Source organism: Acanthaster planci, linkage group LG04 (genome assembly GCF_054643075.1).
Source record: "Acanthaster planci isolate LZ-2023a linkage group LG04, COTS_SCS, whole genome shotgun sequence".
Lineage (NCBI taxonomy): Eukaryota > Metazoa > Echinodermata > Asteroidea > Valvatida > Acanthasteridae > Acanthaster > Acanthaster planci.
Genome location: NC_141780.1, coordinates 9261727 through 9277756, shown reverse-complemented (window position 1 = coordinate 9277756; position 16030 = coordinate 9261727). Strand labels below are relative to the sequence as shown.

General features: G+C 42.3%; 1 protein-coding gene across 7 annotated transcripts in view; it reads right to left on the bottom strand.

Moving 5' to 3' along the window:
- Positions 1 to 16030, bottom strand: part of LOC110990299 (ankyrin repeat, SAM and basic leucine zipper domain-containing protein 1-like) — a 107032-nt gene that overhangs the window by 14691 nt on the left and 76311 nt on the right. For 4 of the 7 annotated variants that reach the window (XM_022255210.2, XM_022255204.2, XM_022255203.2 and 1 more), the window contains one exon: positions 8434 to 8546. In XM_022255210.2, coding sequence (XP_022110902.2) covers positions 8434 to 8546 — 113 coding nt within the window. Of the gene's footprint in view, positions 1 to 8433; positions 8547 to 9901; positions 15217 to 16030 lie in introns of those variants that run through there. The other 3 variants (XR_015425082.1, XR_002599802.2, XM_022255207.2) reach the window with 3 other exon arrangements.

The window sequence follows — 16030 nt, the reverse complement described above, 5'->3', positions numbered from 1 at the left end:
TGAATATGGATAAGTAGTCTCTGGGACTCAGTCCACTGTACTGAAGTCTTGACCTGACCATGCCAATGGACAAGGGAGGGTTTGTGGCTTGAGTACACGATTTTCCAGCGTTCCGGGAGACAATTTGGCAACTGGGCAGTCTTGATCATCATGCATCATGTCAAGTAATTATTCCAGAGATTGTGGGCGAGGTGCTGGGATTTTGTTACATCTGGGATTTTGTTACACCTTGGATTTTGTTCGACCTGGGAGATTTAGGATTAGCTGGAAATCAATAAGAAATGGAAAATTTTGAGAATTGCTTATTATTTTGACCTTCAATTTACTCAATAGGTTGAGTAGAATTTTTTTTCTTTATGGCAGAAATGAAGGATGAAAAGCAGTCAAAGATTTGTGTTTTGGCAGAGTGAATGACAGTAATCATGGTGCACATCTCAAAGACTTAAACACGAAACATCCGCAAAGAAACGCCTGCAGTCGGCCCACAGCCACAGATCCATACGTCTGTGCGCCAATGGAGAGTGGTCGATGCATGCAGAACTATTAGAAACATGCATGAATTTGAACACCGATTTCCATCTGGGCTGATGCCATTGCTGATCTTGCCAGCTTCTCTTTCTTATGAATGGTTTAAGTTTAGTTGGCAAACCCTGGAAATGTTTGACTTTAAATAACTTCGGATTGCTGATTTTATGTCAAGGTTTGTGGGATTTGGGAAATTGTTCAAAAGCTAGCATCATGGGAATTTTCAAAGCTTCAACTGTTACTTCCATTTCAAGTATTTCATGGTAAAGGGAGAATTAATATCAGGCAAAGGGCTGCATTGTTTAGGTTTTTTCTTTCAGTTCCGTTTGTAATATGTGACAAAGTACATGTAGGCCTACTTTTCCACCACAGTTTGCTTCGATCTTAAAGATTAAAATGCGACATTGGTCCAGCAGAAGAATTTTTTTGGGAAGTAATAAACACTCCAAGGAATGAGTTTCTAATTGGTGTTGATCCTTCAGATGTTACAATTGAGTTTCCAATAAGAAATAGAGGGTAATCAGCGACAAGAAATTTCATTGCAAGGAATTTGGCGTGTGGGAAAAACTCCTATGTACGTGTAGTTTTCATCACTCACAATGTAGCACCCAAATGCTCATCATGTTTGGGAGTCACAATTGGCATGCAGCCAACAGTGGGCCATCAGCGTACTGCAGACAAATGGGTCAGGGTACAGCACGGTGCCGCTGCGATTCTGCAAAGCATGTAGGCCACATCTTGTCACAGACTTCAGTTTTGGCAACGAAAATAAAGCCGCACAGTTTAGGTTCCTTCATTTGGCTTTAATTAAACCACATGTTTTTTCAAAAATCGACGGATCATTTTATATAGCTCTTTCGGAATCGCTGGACTGTTCCTGTGGATCTGGCCGGACACTGGACAGTCATAGCCATTGCGGGTCAGGCCCCTGTTGCCATATCTGATGCAGAATTTCTGGCAGGGCAGGAGTGGGTAGATGCCGCTGACCGCTTGGCCACAGAGACTTGACGACTGACTACGGTGAGCAGGATGGGCGTGGTATTTTGGCCAGAGCAGTGTTGCGAGACCACCCTGTCTGGTCAATGGTCGACGGAGTGATGAATGGGCCTGTGGATGATGTGGGTAGAACCTGCTGATTTCCTGGCCACAAAGGCTCGGTGAATGGGCATAGTGAGCCAGCCTGGGGTGGTAGGTTTGCCCAAGAAAATGCTGTGAGACCACCTGGCATAGGCAACGGTCACGGTATGGTGACCGAGGTCACTGTAGCTCCGTTGCACCACGGTAAGTACTGAATTGAGACTCACTACGCTTCAGCAGGCCTGTTGAGGAGCATGAATGGGCCAGTATTAATTCAAGCTTGGAGCGGGACCATGCACTGCCAGTAAGGGCAGTTAGGAACTAGGGGACTACGCTTACTACGGAGCCCGCCATGCCAGACTGGATCGTGAAGAATAGGGACCATTGGGTTGTGCCTCTTGGCCATGTTGCCGGTGACCCTGCCCATGCCAGCTGGGGAGAGTGTGAACTGGGCTACTCACTTCAGCCTGATGTCCACACTCTGGAAAATCTAGGAGCTACAATGGAGACAGATGTAAATTTGGGTATCACTAGGTCAACCCCCTCCCACCGACGGTAACAAAAGGGGAATAGTAAGCCGACACACTAGCCTATTCCCAGCATTTGTTAGGAACTCAAACTGCCACACCAGTGGTCTTACAAACACTAGCAAACCCTTGCTCGTGCGATGACGTGGACCAGCCCCTAACCAGAGACCTGACCCCCACACCACAAATGCAACTAGGAGGGGGGTGGGTATTCCAAAATGAGTCTCCCTTTCTGTGAATGCATCACATAATATAATGCACACATAGGAGATACAAAAGAAAAAGACCTACACATGCACAACAATACTAAATGCGATGAAACGTGACAAGAAAGAAAATTTTTATCACAACCTTTATTCCGTCATAAATATGAGACACAAAAAAGAACACACCTATATATGCAGTACGATAGCCAATGCACAGAGGTGACATGGAAGAAACAGTCTAATCACAAAGCTTTATTACGGTCACAAAATGGAGACAATACACACCTACACACAACAACGAAAGGCGGTTAAAAGGTGTCAAAAATGGAACAGTCTAACCACAAGCTGTATAACAATAAAGAATAGTTCATTAGGAAGTAGTAGTTGATCGAGAAATGACACAACGTAGTGTAGTGAAAAAAAAATCTTCAAAACTTGGAGTTCGCCAAAACACATCCATTTGTTATGGTGCTAAAAAAAGAACATGGTGGCTGTTCCACTAGGTATTGTGGGAAATTAGGGCACACAGCCAGATGATACAGAATTTAGCAAATGGCTTAAGAGGAGGAAATTTCAATCTTTACAAGAATTTGTATAGTGTTTTTTTAACGACGACCCAACGGGCACGCTAAGTGACCTCTAATAATGTCATCCTGACATCATCGTTCTAGAATCCTGGACAAATCTCGTTGGAACATGCCTCCCCCTCGCCCCCGTCAACATTGTTTCTCATTGGGTAAGATGGGCTTCATCTTGGTCAAATATATGACCCTAACATTGAATGGGGGAGAGGGGGATCTTTTCACCGCGCTTCCCACAAGGTGTTCCAACTATTTTGTCCAGGATTGTCTAAATTTCTCAGTGGAAAGTGGGTGTCATGGGTGTGAGTCTTTGTCATCCAGGAGGGCGGGGGGGTTGCCGCGTTGCTGTTTTGGGCGCTGCTGTGTGATGCTGTAAGCATTAGATGGTTATGGAATGGAATAAATACATGTAATGACTGTTATAGGCAAGGTGTGGTAGTATGCCCTGTTAAGAGCAAAATAACCTCCCCCCCAAAAAAAGAAAGTACATGGAAATACATAGTTATTTAACATTTAGTAATACAACAACTATGAGCAATGATCATCCATTGGTACAGGATTTTTTTCAGTGGAAGGGTTCACAGTAAATTTGCGAGGATGTGATTGCTGCTCACAGGTATCAGCAACAAGAGTTAGGTTGGCCATCGAAAATAGGATAAGTTCGGCGCATCGTAAATGGTGCATCATACAAATTCAGCACACATCTCTCTCAAATGAAGTTTTTTATTCACTCTGAAGGGCTATATAGTTATATGAGTAAAAAATTCTGTCTGATCTCTTTTCACTTTCTGGTTGGGTTTCAGATGAAACATTGCAACGGTGGACCATGAAAAAAAAAAAAGATGAGGATGTGAGTGACTCTCCTTTTTTAAGGTTGCATGAATATAATATGAAGGTACAGTTGCAGTTATCGCGCTAGCAGCATTTTTTAAGAGCGGGATGTACGCACTCCGTTTTAGGATTTGACAGACTTTTTATAGAGACAATCCTGGACAAATCTCCTTGCAATATGCCTCCCCCTCACCCCCTGTCAATGTTGTTTCTCATTGGGTAAGATGGGCTTAATCCTGGTCCAATAAATGACTGCAACATTAAATGGGGGATCTTTTCACCGTGCTTCCCACAAGGTGTTCCAGTTATTTTGTCAAGGACTGTAGAAGAATTCGGGGAAAAAAATATCTTGATTTGTTCAGGAAAGATGTCGACAGTAGTTCCTCCTATCTACAGCTGATGCTTCAAAATTTGTGGATCATACCCATTATAGTCCACACTACATATGTAAGGTTAGCGAATCCCATCCACACACACTCAGAAAAGATAAGAGTGTTTGAAGCATGGCTAACAATGGGAGGGTACTATTTGAAGTGGGAAAATTTGGAATAAAACACACAAAAGATTTTACCTAACCCAAATAGTGCCCTCCTATTGTGTCTGCCATACCTAAAATTCCTCCCCCACATTAATGTGGATCGGGTCTCCTAGTGGTACTTACCCCTGTCCAGCTTACATATGCAAATTTCCCATGCGCCTGTTACAATTCGCTGAAAAGACTTGATTATGCACGCTGCTCCCTGACCCACCACAATGCAATGCGAAGCGGAGAAGTTCCCCTGAGCCAAAGTGGGGAAGACAAGCGGGAATGGCTGGACAGGGGTAAGTAATGGGGGGAGGAGTCTCCTGTGTTCACATACCCCTGTCCAGCCTACATATGCAGAGTGGCACCGTACCCTGGAGGAGGGTTGGCAACTGGAGAGTAATTACAAGATAGGTAAGCGCTACTCAAGTGAACACTCACTATTCTAGAAAAAAGGAATAGCATCTACGGTGAGAAATTCTTTGCTTGGTGAGGGACAGCGCTGGATGCTGTCCCAATTGCTGAGAGTAGGGTTGATGCGCCGTGAGTCGTCTCACTCCAAAGGACATCTTTCAGGTAGCACTCGGTGAAGGTGGAAGGAGATATCAAACAAGCCGCCTGGCAAATGTCTGTCAAGGAGACACCTCTGAAGAATGACCAGGACGCAGAGGCGGCCTGAACATCATGGGCTCTGATATGAGATCGAGTCGTCTCGTCATGTCGAGTTGGCAAGTCTTGATTTGCAAAGATGATGGCCGAGACCGTCGAACAAGCTATGGTGTCTTTCGCCTGGGACGAATCTCACGGTGACGCTTGGTCCTCGCGAGATACCATTTGCGGGTACGAACCGGACACCATTTCTTGTCGGAGCTATCTGCCGAAAGGGAGATTATGTCAGGGACAAAAATGTCCGGAGGCCGAAAACATCAGGAATTCGATGACTGGAATAAGACGAACTCCGTGTGGCTCCCAGCGTATCTGACCTTCAGCAGTTGACAGGGCATGCAGTTCACTGCCACGTCTAGAGGTAACGACCACCAGGAGGAATGCCAGCTTGATGCTAAGATGGAGATCAGATGCATCGGACAGCGGTTCAAAGGGGGGACCAGCGAGAACACGCAAGAGGTTGCCAAGGTCCCAAGAACGAACAAGGCCTTTGACATAAGGTGCTCGACAAACATTCCCCGAAGTAGATAGTGGATGGCTGTGTTATCAGAAATTGTTGATCAATTGTTGAACAGCTGCCAGGGCCGACTGGTAGTTGCGGATAGTAGCAGTCTGGAAACCTGAATGAAAGAGATGCATGAAAAAGGCCTAAACTGAGCTTACAGAAGCTTTGGTTGGAGAAACATCGTGGTCATCACACCATCTAGCAGAATGTTGTATGCGACTATTGTGAATTTTGCATGTGGAGAGTCGTCAGCCCTGTGCCGCACCCTCAATCCTGGTAGTGGTCATCAAAGATCAAAGGATTCGCGGTACTTCAGTCCACCTGATCTACAGAGGCTGTTTTGATCTAGGAGTCACGTAACTCCGGTTCTCTCTAGTCAAGGAGGGTATCGATCAGCTTTCTTGGTACTCCGGTCCACCTGATCGTGACAATCCAGGCCTGCAGTGCCTCAGCCCAAGCCTAATCGTGTCTCTCCTCGTCGAGGCCGCTAATCAGAAAATGCAAAACCACACCACCATACCACAGGGGAGCGGGGTGGCTCCCTAAGCCGACTTACATTACAGGGTAAATTATGCATACATGTATGCAAATCTACATGAGTGTGATTTGGTTGCAATGCTCAAAATGTCTAATCTGAGTCACAATGAAAACACGTAACTTTGTGTCTGTAACAATGCTACAAGTTCTTTGACATGGGGGTTAAGCAGAGTGGTTCATCAGAGTGAATGGAGTGCATAACTGCATAGACTGGTAAGTGCTGCATAAGCCTGCTGACAGCCCAGAAAAAACACACTCCACTGGACTGCTGAAAATATGTTGCACTAAAACCTGAAAATGAATACATAAAAGTGGAAAATACCTATGCATAAAGAGGAATTTAGTGCTGTGAACTTAACCAGTTGCTGAAGTATTTTGATCGTTTCATGTTTTCAGAGTGTCAAAGTGTGGAATGTGCTTGGAGTTGTCATGGGGGTCACAGGCTTCTGTCCATTTCATGTCATTTTTCGCTATTTTAGCTACGGGGAAACAGTGTGCTATTCATGCTTTGTTGAGTCTCGTGTACTTCCGCCACAGTGCATTCACAATGCAATTTGCTTCATCCTTTGGGCCACGGGAAAGCAGAGCTTTAGCACTATGACTCCATGTACCTTCATATTGCATTCATGTATTTTTGAAGGAAAATCCAAACAATTTACATGACCTGTGCATGTGATCATGGAAGAAGGACACAGAAGGAGTTTGAACTGCATGGGCTATAACATCTGGCCGATTACCACTTTCTGGCATGCCCGGTATGTCCATAGGCAGAGCACAGTGCACGCCTGCTACCTACCACCTGTTTTGCAACCATATGCCCCCTTTGTACCCGATGATCGTCGCCGCAATTTTTCGTAGGTAATCTGCATCCCTAAAACGTTGTGTACTGCAGTATAGGAAGCTGAATATACATGCCATCGTTGGTGCTTGATATGAACCGACAACATCATCAAGTGTAATGTTTGTGCAGTTGCTTTTATTAGGCTGCATACCCGCAGTGTTCATGTGCAGTTGATGCCCTTATCGAACGCTTTTAGGAATAAATAGCCAAGCTGTTTGTAAGATTTTGTGTTTTGTTTAAATCATTTTTATTATGGCATTTGTACAAAGGCGTATTTTATGACATTTCACGATCACTCCTTGTGATGAAATAGTGCATTTTGTTGCTAATGAACTAAGCTTTCTAGTAGTAGTGAACATTTTGTTGGCCAGTATAGCCAAATTCGTTCCAAGTCTTTGGCACTTATGTATATTGGATGGAAGAGACTAGAATTACAAACTTTGCATGGATAATGAAACAGTGTGTCAAAATTTAACAAGTTTATTTATGATGGCAAAAGTAGGTCTAATATCGGGAATTTTTTTTTAGTTTGTATTTAATTGCAAGCAAAAAACTACAAGTGTTGCCAGGGTATTACTGGCCCCACTTGTCCAGCTAAGATGCAGGCAGCAATAAGGCATTTTTGGAATGCTTTCTATTATTCGTCAGACTCGGCGGCGACCATCACTGGATGCTTTGAAGTGCCTGAGTTACAACTCCTTCTGTGTCCTTCCTCCATGGTCACATGTAGCAGCTGGTACTGCAAATTATTTCAAGATGTAATTTGTGTCTGGGATGTCTTTTGCATCCTTTGCCTTTTCACTTTTAATAGTGACTGATACCACAAGCCTCTGCTGATGAGTGTCTCATCTGCGAGGTCACTAAATAACCAATCGGGTGTAATACTGTTTGTGGCGATTTAAAATTTAACCAACAGCAGCCTAGGCTGACAAGGAACTAGGTCTTGGTCTGAGTGCTGGCAAAATTTGGTAGGGTTATTAGTACCCCTACCAAAACCTTCTAATGATGTCAACAGTCCACGCAGTTTTCTGAGACTTGGTCTTTTATATAAATTATTTAATCACTGGTGCCTTTAAAATTTTATTTGTAATGAATATTGGAGTTTCTCTGCATGCTGACAGTGATTTGTACGTGGGCCCTTGAATCGTGAGGGGAGAAATTCACCTCATTCCAAAAGGAGTAAATTGAAAACTTGGTTCCTGCCAATTGGAGCTGAGTGTAAGTTACACTCTAAAAATAAGGTGATGAAGTCATTATGTCACTCCTACCTTCTTATAATGCCTCAATCAGTGCCTGTGGCCAGTTTAAACCTAATCGGACATATGGCTCTGTAAATATAGGCTTTCAAAGATTAAACTTTGAGGGCATGTCATCATGTCATGCTTCGAGAAATAAGGTCCCCATTTGGTCTTCAACTGGGTAAAATTTTATTAGGATATAAACCTTTCAAGTCAAAAGTCCATGTGAGATAAACACGCACAAAGTAAATGTGTTTTCATGGAGAACTTGCAGACGAAAAAAATCTTTGCCAGAAAATACTTTTTGCAAGTATGCAGAAAAGCCCCCATAAGGTGTATTTGTTGATGTCCAGTTGTTGAACTGTTTGTTCATTACCTTAGTATCCTTTTTCCTGATGCTTGCACACTCCCGGGTTCCCAATTTCTCTTGTGAATTTCATGGACAGCATCCATTATTTTATGCCGCCATCCGTACTTGTCTATGCCAATCTGTAAAACAAATGACAAACCAGAAAAATCAGGTGGTTTTAACAGATGGGTGTGGGTATCAAACTTGTTGATGTAGTTGATCTTACGCTCTTATTCAGTGCTTTCACAGAAGGGGGGATCTGAAAATATTTGCCAAGGGCAATTTGTCTGTCATTCCCAAAATTACACATTACAGATATTCCCCATACATGTCCTCTCTCTCACAAAGTGAGGGCATGCCAACCCAGACTGACCAAATCCAACCCAACCTCAACAGACAGCCAGACCTGGACCTGTACTGAACCAGGATTGCATGGGAGACTGAAAATAAAACAAATAAATATTCAATGTAAAAACAAAGATAAGCAGAGACAAGAAGAGCTCCAATGCCCATGTCTAATGAAAGCCATAAATTCCCATTACAAAATGCTTCACTCAAGAAAAAGTTAAACCAGAAGTTAAGTCTCCATGCCCTTCATTTCTGTTGTCTTCCATCTCAATTGTGCTCAAATTCTGCCAGTTTGGGTCAGCATGAATCACTCCCATCACCAATTTTGTTACATATTTAAGATAATGTTGCTCAATGATGCATGACCCCAGGATTGCAACTAAGGTATTATAGAAATGCAATTAACTTCTGCATTATGATAATAAAATATTTTTGCTAGCAAATGAATAGTTTGGCTGCATTTTTTTTCAAAATAAGGACTACTTTTTCTGTATATTAGTTTATAATATACATGTAAAATGACAATATTCTTGTGTTCAATGTGTCAAATAAAATTCTACTGGCCATGTTCTCTCCAAACATCTTATTTATTCAAACTTTTGAGAAATTAGTTGAAATTCTATGTTAAGATTCCCAAAAAAATACTTTTTGGGTCCCCCCAAAAACTGATTTAGGTTAACTAATAAATGTTTTCATTTATTAAGGACAAATGTGTCCATCAATCAATTACACTTTTTCCTTTGTGAAACCACTTTGTGAAAATAAAGTTTATATTCAGATTGTAAAAGACAAACTTCTGAAACCAAAACCCTCAAATATTCCCAAGCAAGAAAAAAGGGACAAAAAGGCTGTAGTTGAAAGTACAAATGGATGAGATGGACTGCAAAGGCGAAGTAAAAAAAGACCCAAGAGAGACCACTACTTCTCTGTATTACCCATTTCACAGCACCAGCTAATTTGTGACAAGAATCTGGCAGATTTTTGCTAACCTAAATTTTGAAATCTGGTAATTAACTTGATCAACCTACCCATTACATGTCATCGACACATGAAACTGGAACGATGGCAGAATTTGTATTATATGGAAATACATTTCAGGGCTACAAATTTACTCTGTAACCAACCGAAATTAAAAGAAGCTGTAAAGTTTTATTGGCATAGTGTTTTATTGTCCACAGAGTTCGGCAAATCTGGGTTGGCAAACTTGATAGCCGAAACTGTCCATCTGGCTATAGTGTCTCTGGTCGCAGCTCGGTGAGGTTTTATTGTAGTGATGAAAAGCTACAAAGTTGTTCCTCTTTTTCTAGTTTTGGCTAAGTACCATTTAAGAGTTCACACTGGGCACCATGTTTTGTCGTCGGGAGTCCCAGTTTGTTTGGTAATGTCTGGTACAAAAATGTCAGGAGGAAGGAAGGAAACTGACTGATTCTTGGTGAGAAACCCAATCATTGGGTGAGACGAATACCATGAGGTTCCCATCGGATGTGGCTGAGATGGACAATACCTTCAGTTCACTGCTGCAGCGTGAGGTATTAACTGCCAGCAAGAATGCCAGTTTCACCGATAAGTTGATCAACGATGCGTCGCTGAGAGGATCAAAGGGGGAAACCAGCAAGCAGTTGGAGAACAGCTGACAAGTCTCATGAAGGGATTAGTCTCTTCGTTGAAAGACACTCAAGAAACATTCCCCAGAGTAGATATTCAAGAGCAGTATCGTCGGATGCAGTCAAGCCATCTGGGAAGACATCGTGAACAGCCTCAATGGCTGACCGATAGTTACGGGTAGTTGAAACCTGGAGATCTGATTTGAACAGGTGCATGAATAGGTCAGCTATAGAAGTCACAGAAAGTTTGGTTGGAGCAAGACCTTGCTCTGAACACCACAAAGTATAATGTTGTAATCTAGAGTCGTAGATACTGTGTGTAAACTGGTAAACTTAGAAGCCATTTTGGCAGCCTCATCAGAAAGTCCTGCTGATGAAGGACTGTTCGATAATAGCCAACAAGTCAGGTGAAGTGATGTTGGATGAGGGTGAAGGATCACCGGTACCCGGATGAGAAGTCTGGTCACACGCGGTAACCATGGCTGATGTGGCCAGAAGGGGGCGATGAGAAGGACACGACAGCGTTCCTGTTCGATCTTGGAGAGAACTGCTAGGGATATTGGAGGGAAAGCGTAGGCCAACATCCCTTTCCAGTTGATTTGACGAGCATTCGTTGCCCAGGCTTGTGGGTGGTAAAATCTGGTGCAGAACACTGGCAGTTGGGCATTCTCTGCTGAGGCAAAAAGATTGATGTTTGGTTTCTCTACTTCGGCAGAGATCTGTTCGACGATACTGGTGTGCAGAGTCCACTCTATGGGATGTACCTTTCCCTGAGAGAGACATCTGCTATGGATTTGTCAGCACCAGGAATGTGGGTCGTCTGGAGGTTGATGCCATAATCCTGGGCCCAAAAGAATATCTGTCTCATCAGGAAGCATAGGCGGGGACAATGCGTGCCTCCCTGGTGATTGATGTACGACACCACTGTGGAGTTGTCCGAGCAAATGAGGACTCATTTGCCTATGATGCTCAGGCAGAAAGCTTTCAGTGCGTTGAATATGGCCTGAAGTTCCAGTATATTGATGTGACTCCCTTGGAGCTGCCATGTTCCCGATGCTTGAAGCAGTGGTAGGGAGGCTCCCCTGCCCAGATGAGAAGCGTCCAAAGTTATAGTTATTTCCGGGTTCACGTTGGGGAAGGGAACTCCGAGAGAGAGGTGTCTCTTCACTAACCACCACTGGAGATGGGGGCAAATGAAGTCCGATATGGGGACCTGGAGATTGATTGAGTCCCATTTTGGCCTGTAGAGAGCTAAAAGATGAAGTTGTAGTGGACGCATGTAAAGCCTGCAGAGGGGGATGAGGTCCACCATGCTGGCCATCAAGCCGAGGAGACGGAGCCAGGCACAGGCCGCAGCAGACTGCTCAGTAGAGAAGACTTTCACGCAGTCGAGAAGATTGTTGATGCGTTGGGTCGTTGGTGAGATTATGCCTTGTTTCATTTTTTTTTCATTAAATGATTTATTCTCTTAAAATGAGATAAGGCAATCAGAGATTGAATTGCATCAAGTCAGCACAAAAAGTTCCATTAAGCGTTACTTAAAATAGATCCAGTTAAAAATACATATAACATATAAAATTATAAATAATGGACATCATCCCTCAAAAGCCTATTTATGAAACCCCAACAAGGCTGTGTATGCCATATCAGTACTCTCTATGATATGCAAACCTCAGACCTCCTCTAATTATCATCTTCCATTAAGATACTAAAATCCTCTTTGCTCTATCAAGAAAACATAGCGTGACGAAACAGGGGTAGGCATGAATGCCAGTCTAAGTCATGAATTATTAAGCATTGCGTTGACCAATCAGTGTTGCGTAAAGCACTAGGTCTGGGCGCTTGCGGCGTGCTTAGAGCCCGCACAATCAGTTAGTTGGTTTCGCTGCTGGGTTGCAGAGTGGCAGGATCGTGGAGGACGCTGTCTACCGTTCTGTGCTGTGCGAGGTATAGCGTGGACGCTGCACCAGGGGCGCTGCGTGTAGTGACTATAACTGGTAGGTGTAGTAGCGAACCGTATTGGGTCTAGATTACTTTAGTGATAGAGCTGAGCATTGTGAACCTAGGCTGGGAGCTAGTGGTCTTTGCCGTTGGATTGCTTGTCGTCTGTAAGCACTGATAGTGGGGTGACGGCTGGAATGCAATCTTGTCATTGTGCTAACTAGCATTGATGTTTACTTGATGTATTCAGATCGCTGTGAGGGTAATTTCCCTTTCGTTAGATCGACCCTGTTTTGCATGACACTCTGTGTTATTTGTGTGAGGGCTATCTATTTAGTGAGGTAACCCTTGGGTTGTATACTAGCTGTGTTTAAGTTAGTCGGGTGGTTAGTTAACCATGTGAGGCATATTGTATTGCCTTATGAGGTGTATTGTGTACATAAACCTTGTGTGATTTATATACCTTATTGATTTTTATTGCAATAAATCAAATACTTGATTATTGTAATTGGAAATCCTGTGTCACTGTGAGGTTCATTTAGGTTTCCCTGTGTTTCATTACTGTATCACCAGATAAATCCAGTCTTTCCTAATTGGTGGTAAACTTCCACCCAACGAACTGCCCCTAGGCTTAGTCCGCCGTTCGTTAACTGATATCCCCCTTGAGTCAGGGTAGCCGCTCATCCTTGCTCGAGGTTAATAAATATATTTGTGGGGTTAGGCCAGGTCAATTCCATCCCTGATCCGGCCGGTTACTGGGTCCACCACAAGAGGTGTCAGTTGCATTCGCCACAATAGTTTTTATGAGGTTAAATTAAGTTAAAAATAAATGGTTCACAATAAACAAAAACCAACAATGACCACAGACAGGACCCCAGCAATACGTGTAGACGATGACAAGGACAGCAGAGCAGGGACGTCAATAACATCAGTACTAATTCAAGTCCATTTTACCACTTCAAAATAAATAATGGCCACAACCTGAGGAAACTGTAAGAACCACAAATTAATTAAAAGATTTGAGAACAGATCAGAGACTGACAACTCACAACATTTGTCTAATAACAATAAAAAGAATACTAGGTGAAGATTGTTTAAAGGTTACAAGATCCATGCACCTTGAACAAACTAGTCATCACAACTTAAAACAAAGAACAAAGAACAAGTTAAAAGATAGTTTAAGAACATATCAGAGACCAGTCATCAACTTATAAAGTGGAATCAATTACAGTTAGAGTCAGTGAGGTAGGGTACTGCATTACTCTTGAATCTATTTGTTCTACATTGCAACTGGGGATCACTGGAATTTCGAAGCACTTTATCATTGCTTGGTCGAGTGGGGATAACATTATTCAACTTTGAGTTTGCTTTCACATCTGTGGCAAATTTGAGGACCTAAGGCATGTTGATAATGATTATGATCAGATCCTAATATAAGTTTGAGTGAACATTTCTGTACACGTTCAAGAAGATTTGCATGATGTTTAGTTATTCTGCCATTCCTGGGTGGCACAGCATACTCTAGAAGGGGGAGCAGGTATCCCTTATATACTGTAAGAAGATCCTGTTGAAGGTTGATAGATGCCCCTAGATACGGTCGGGTATTGCGTTGGGGTGAGATTCAACTTCTCATGGTTGATGATGAAGCCCAGGCAATTTGTGATATTGCAAGTAACGCGGGTAGAAACCTCTGCTTTGTTGAACGATCTGCTGACGATCAGCCAATCGTCCAGCCACCGGAACAGCATGATGTCCCGCTTTCGGGGGTGAGCGGCAACGATCTTTGCAGCCCTCAAGAACACACTGGGTGAGGTGGAGAGGCAGAAGGGGAGAGCTGTGAATTCAAAGAGGTTCCCATTGTATAGGAAGCATAGGTATTCGTAGCTTCATGGGTGAATCGGAATGTGAAGGTAGGCATCTTTCAAGTCTATGGGAGAGGCCCAAAATGGAATCTGTAGAGATTGGGTGACCGTCCCACAGTGGTTTAACCCTAACCCTCCTCAATCCTCCAACAGGTGAAGGATTCAGGAGGGTTAGGGTTAAAACCCTACCTGACCCAGTCATCAGTGAATACTATCAAATTTTTTCAATCACATCAATTAAAACAATTTAGCAAGTCTTTAGAACTTATTTAAAGTCCTCATGGATTTTAAATTTGGCTACAGAAAGACATTTTTGCAATGGATGCATTGGCAGAAGCACATTATTATTGATCTCCATGAATGACAGTGCCCTCTATTGACAGTTATTTCTGGAAAGAGCACACACGCACCCCGCTGCTACTGCAGTTTTTTTTTAAATCTGTGATCATTTAAGAGATGATCACCTCAGTTTGGAAATGAGATCATTATGCATTTGTATTTCAATGCAACAAAACTGGAAAGGAAGGGGGAAATAACGAAAAGAAATCATGTGACTTCATTTCACTTTCACTTAATGTTCTTTGAACTTATTGAATTTTAAAATAAAATTACAATGATTTTTTTTCTTTATTTGAGAGTTATTATTTCAACAATGTAAGTTCCTCACTTGGTCTGGGTCTCTCTTTCGCTAAGCATTTTAGTGATTAAAAGTATGAAGCAATCTGAAAAATTGAACAAATTACCTTTTCCCAGTGACTCTCTTTCCTATTTGCTCTACTTCCCATTCAATCGTGTTTTTCAATTCTTCCTAAAAAAGCAATATTTGTTGGGTGACTGTTCCCTCAGTGCGTTCTGAACCTGCGAGGTCAGGGTATGGAATTATTAATGTATTTTGCTGGCAATCTCAATAAAATTGGCCTCTTTTCTTCAACCCATGATTTTCCTTTCAATTGTTTTTTTTTTTCAATTATCTTCCAGTTCAAGCTGAGATAGACCATGCATCTGTCCATGGAGGTATGTGTAGCTCCACCTGCAGGTTCCGTCATGATTTTTATCTGCAAAAAACAATTTTAATTTTTAGTATCATTTATTTCTCAGAAGTCTTTGAGTAAAGTTTTGATTAAAATTTCCATAGAAATAAACAACACAAAATGTGTCCAAATATTTCACCACTGAAGGGATGAGTTCCAAATCACATATACTATTGGACCAATAGCTAGGTGGTTTGAGAAACTCAATCTTATCTGCTATTCCAGGCCATGACACAATATGGAGTCTGATATAAGCCACGAGCAGCTAGAAATGTCATTGTTTGGCTCGTTGACATGACATCTAGTGCAAAATATATCTCTTCATCCTCTAGCATTTGTTGGGATCGACAATCGACATTACCCCTGAGAAAAAGCTACATTTTTAAAACTAATTTTCAATTTAAATTCCACCTAAGCTGTGTTATAACCTTTAAATTACGAATACCCTTCGCACACAAAGTCCACACAATCACAACGAAGTCGATGGCATTCAAGCGAATGCGATGACACAGCATGCTGGGCCCGACGTCATCAAAAGCAATAACATTCAGTATACTCTACATATCTCAACAATAGAGGGTGCTGTTCATTGTGCTCAAAAAAAGGTCAATTCCTGGCTGACGATGGCTCAGAAAGTTGATTTTTTTTTGGGGGGGGGACAATGATGAATTCCACAACTTTTTCTGCTCGATAATATTTGTAGCCAATTAATCAGTCAACCAATTTATGAATAAACTAGACATTTTTTCTCAGGCCGTTTATGGCAAATTGTAAAAATGCATCAACAAATATATGTCAATGTGTATCTTTCTTGTTTGATACTTTTCATAGTTTACTG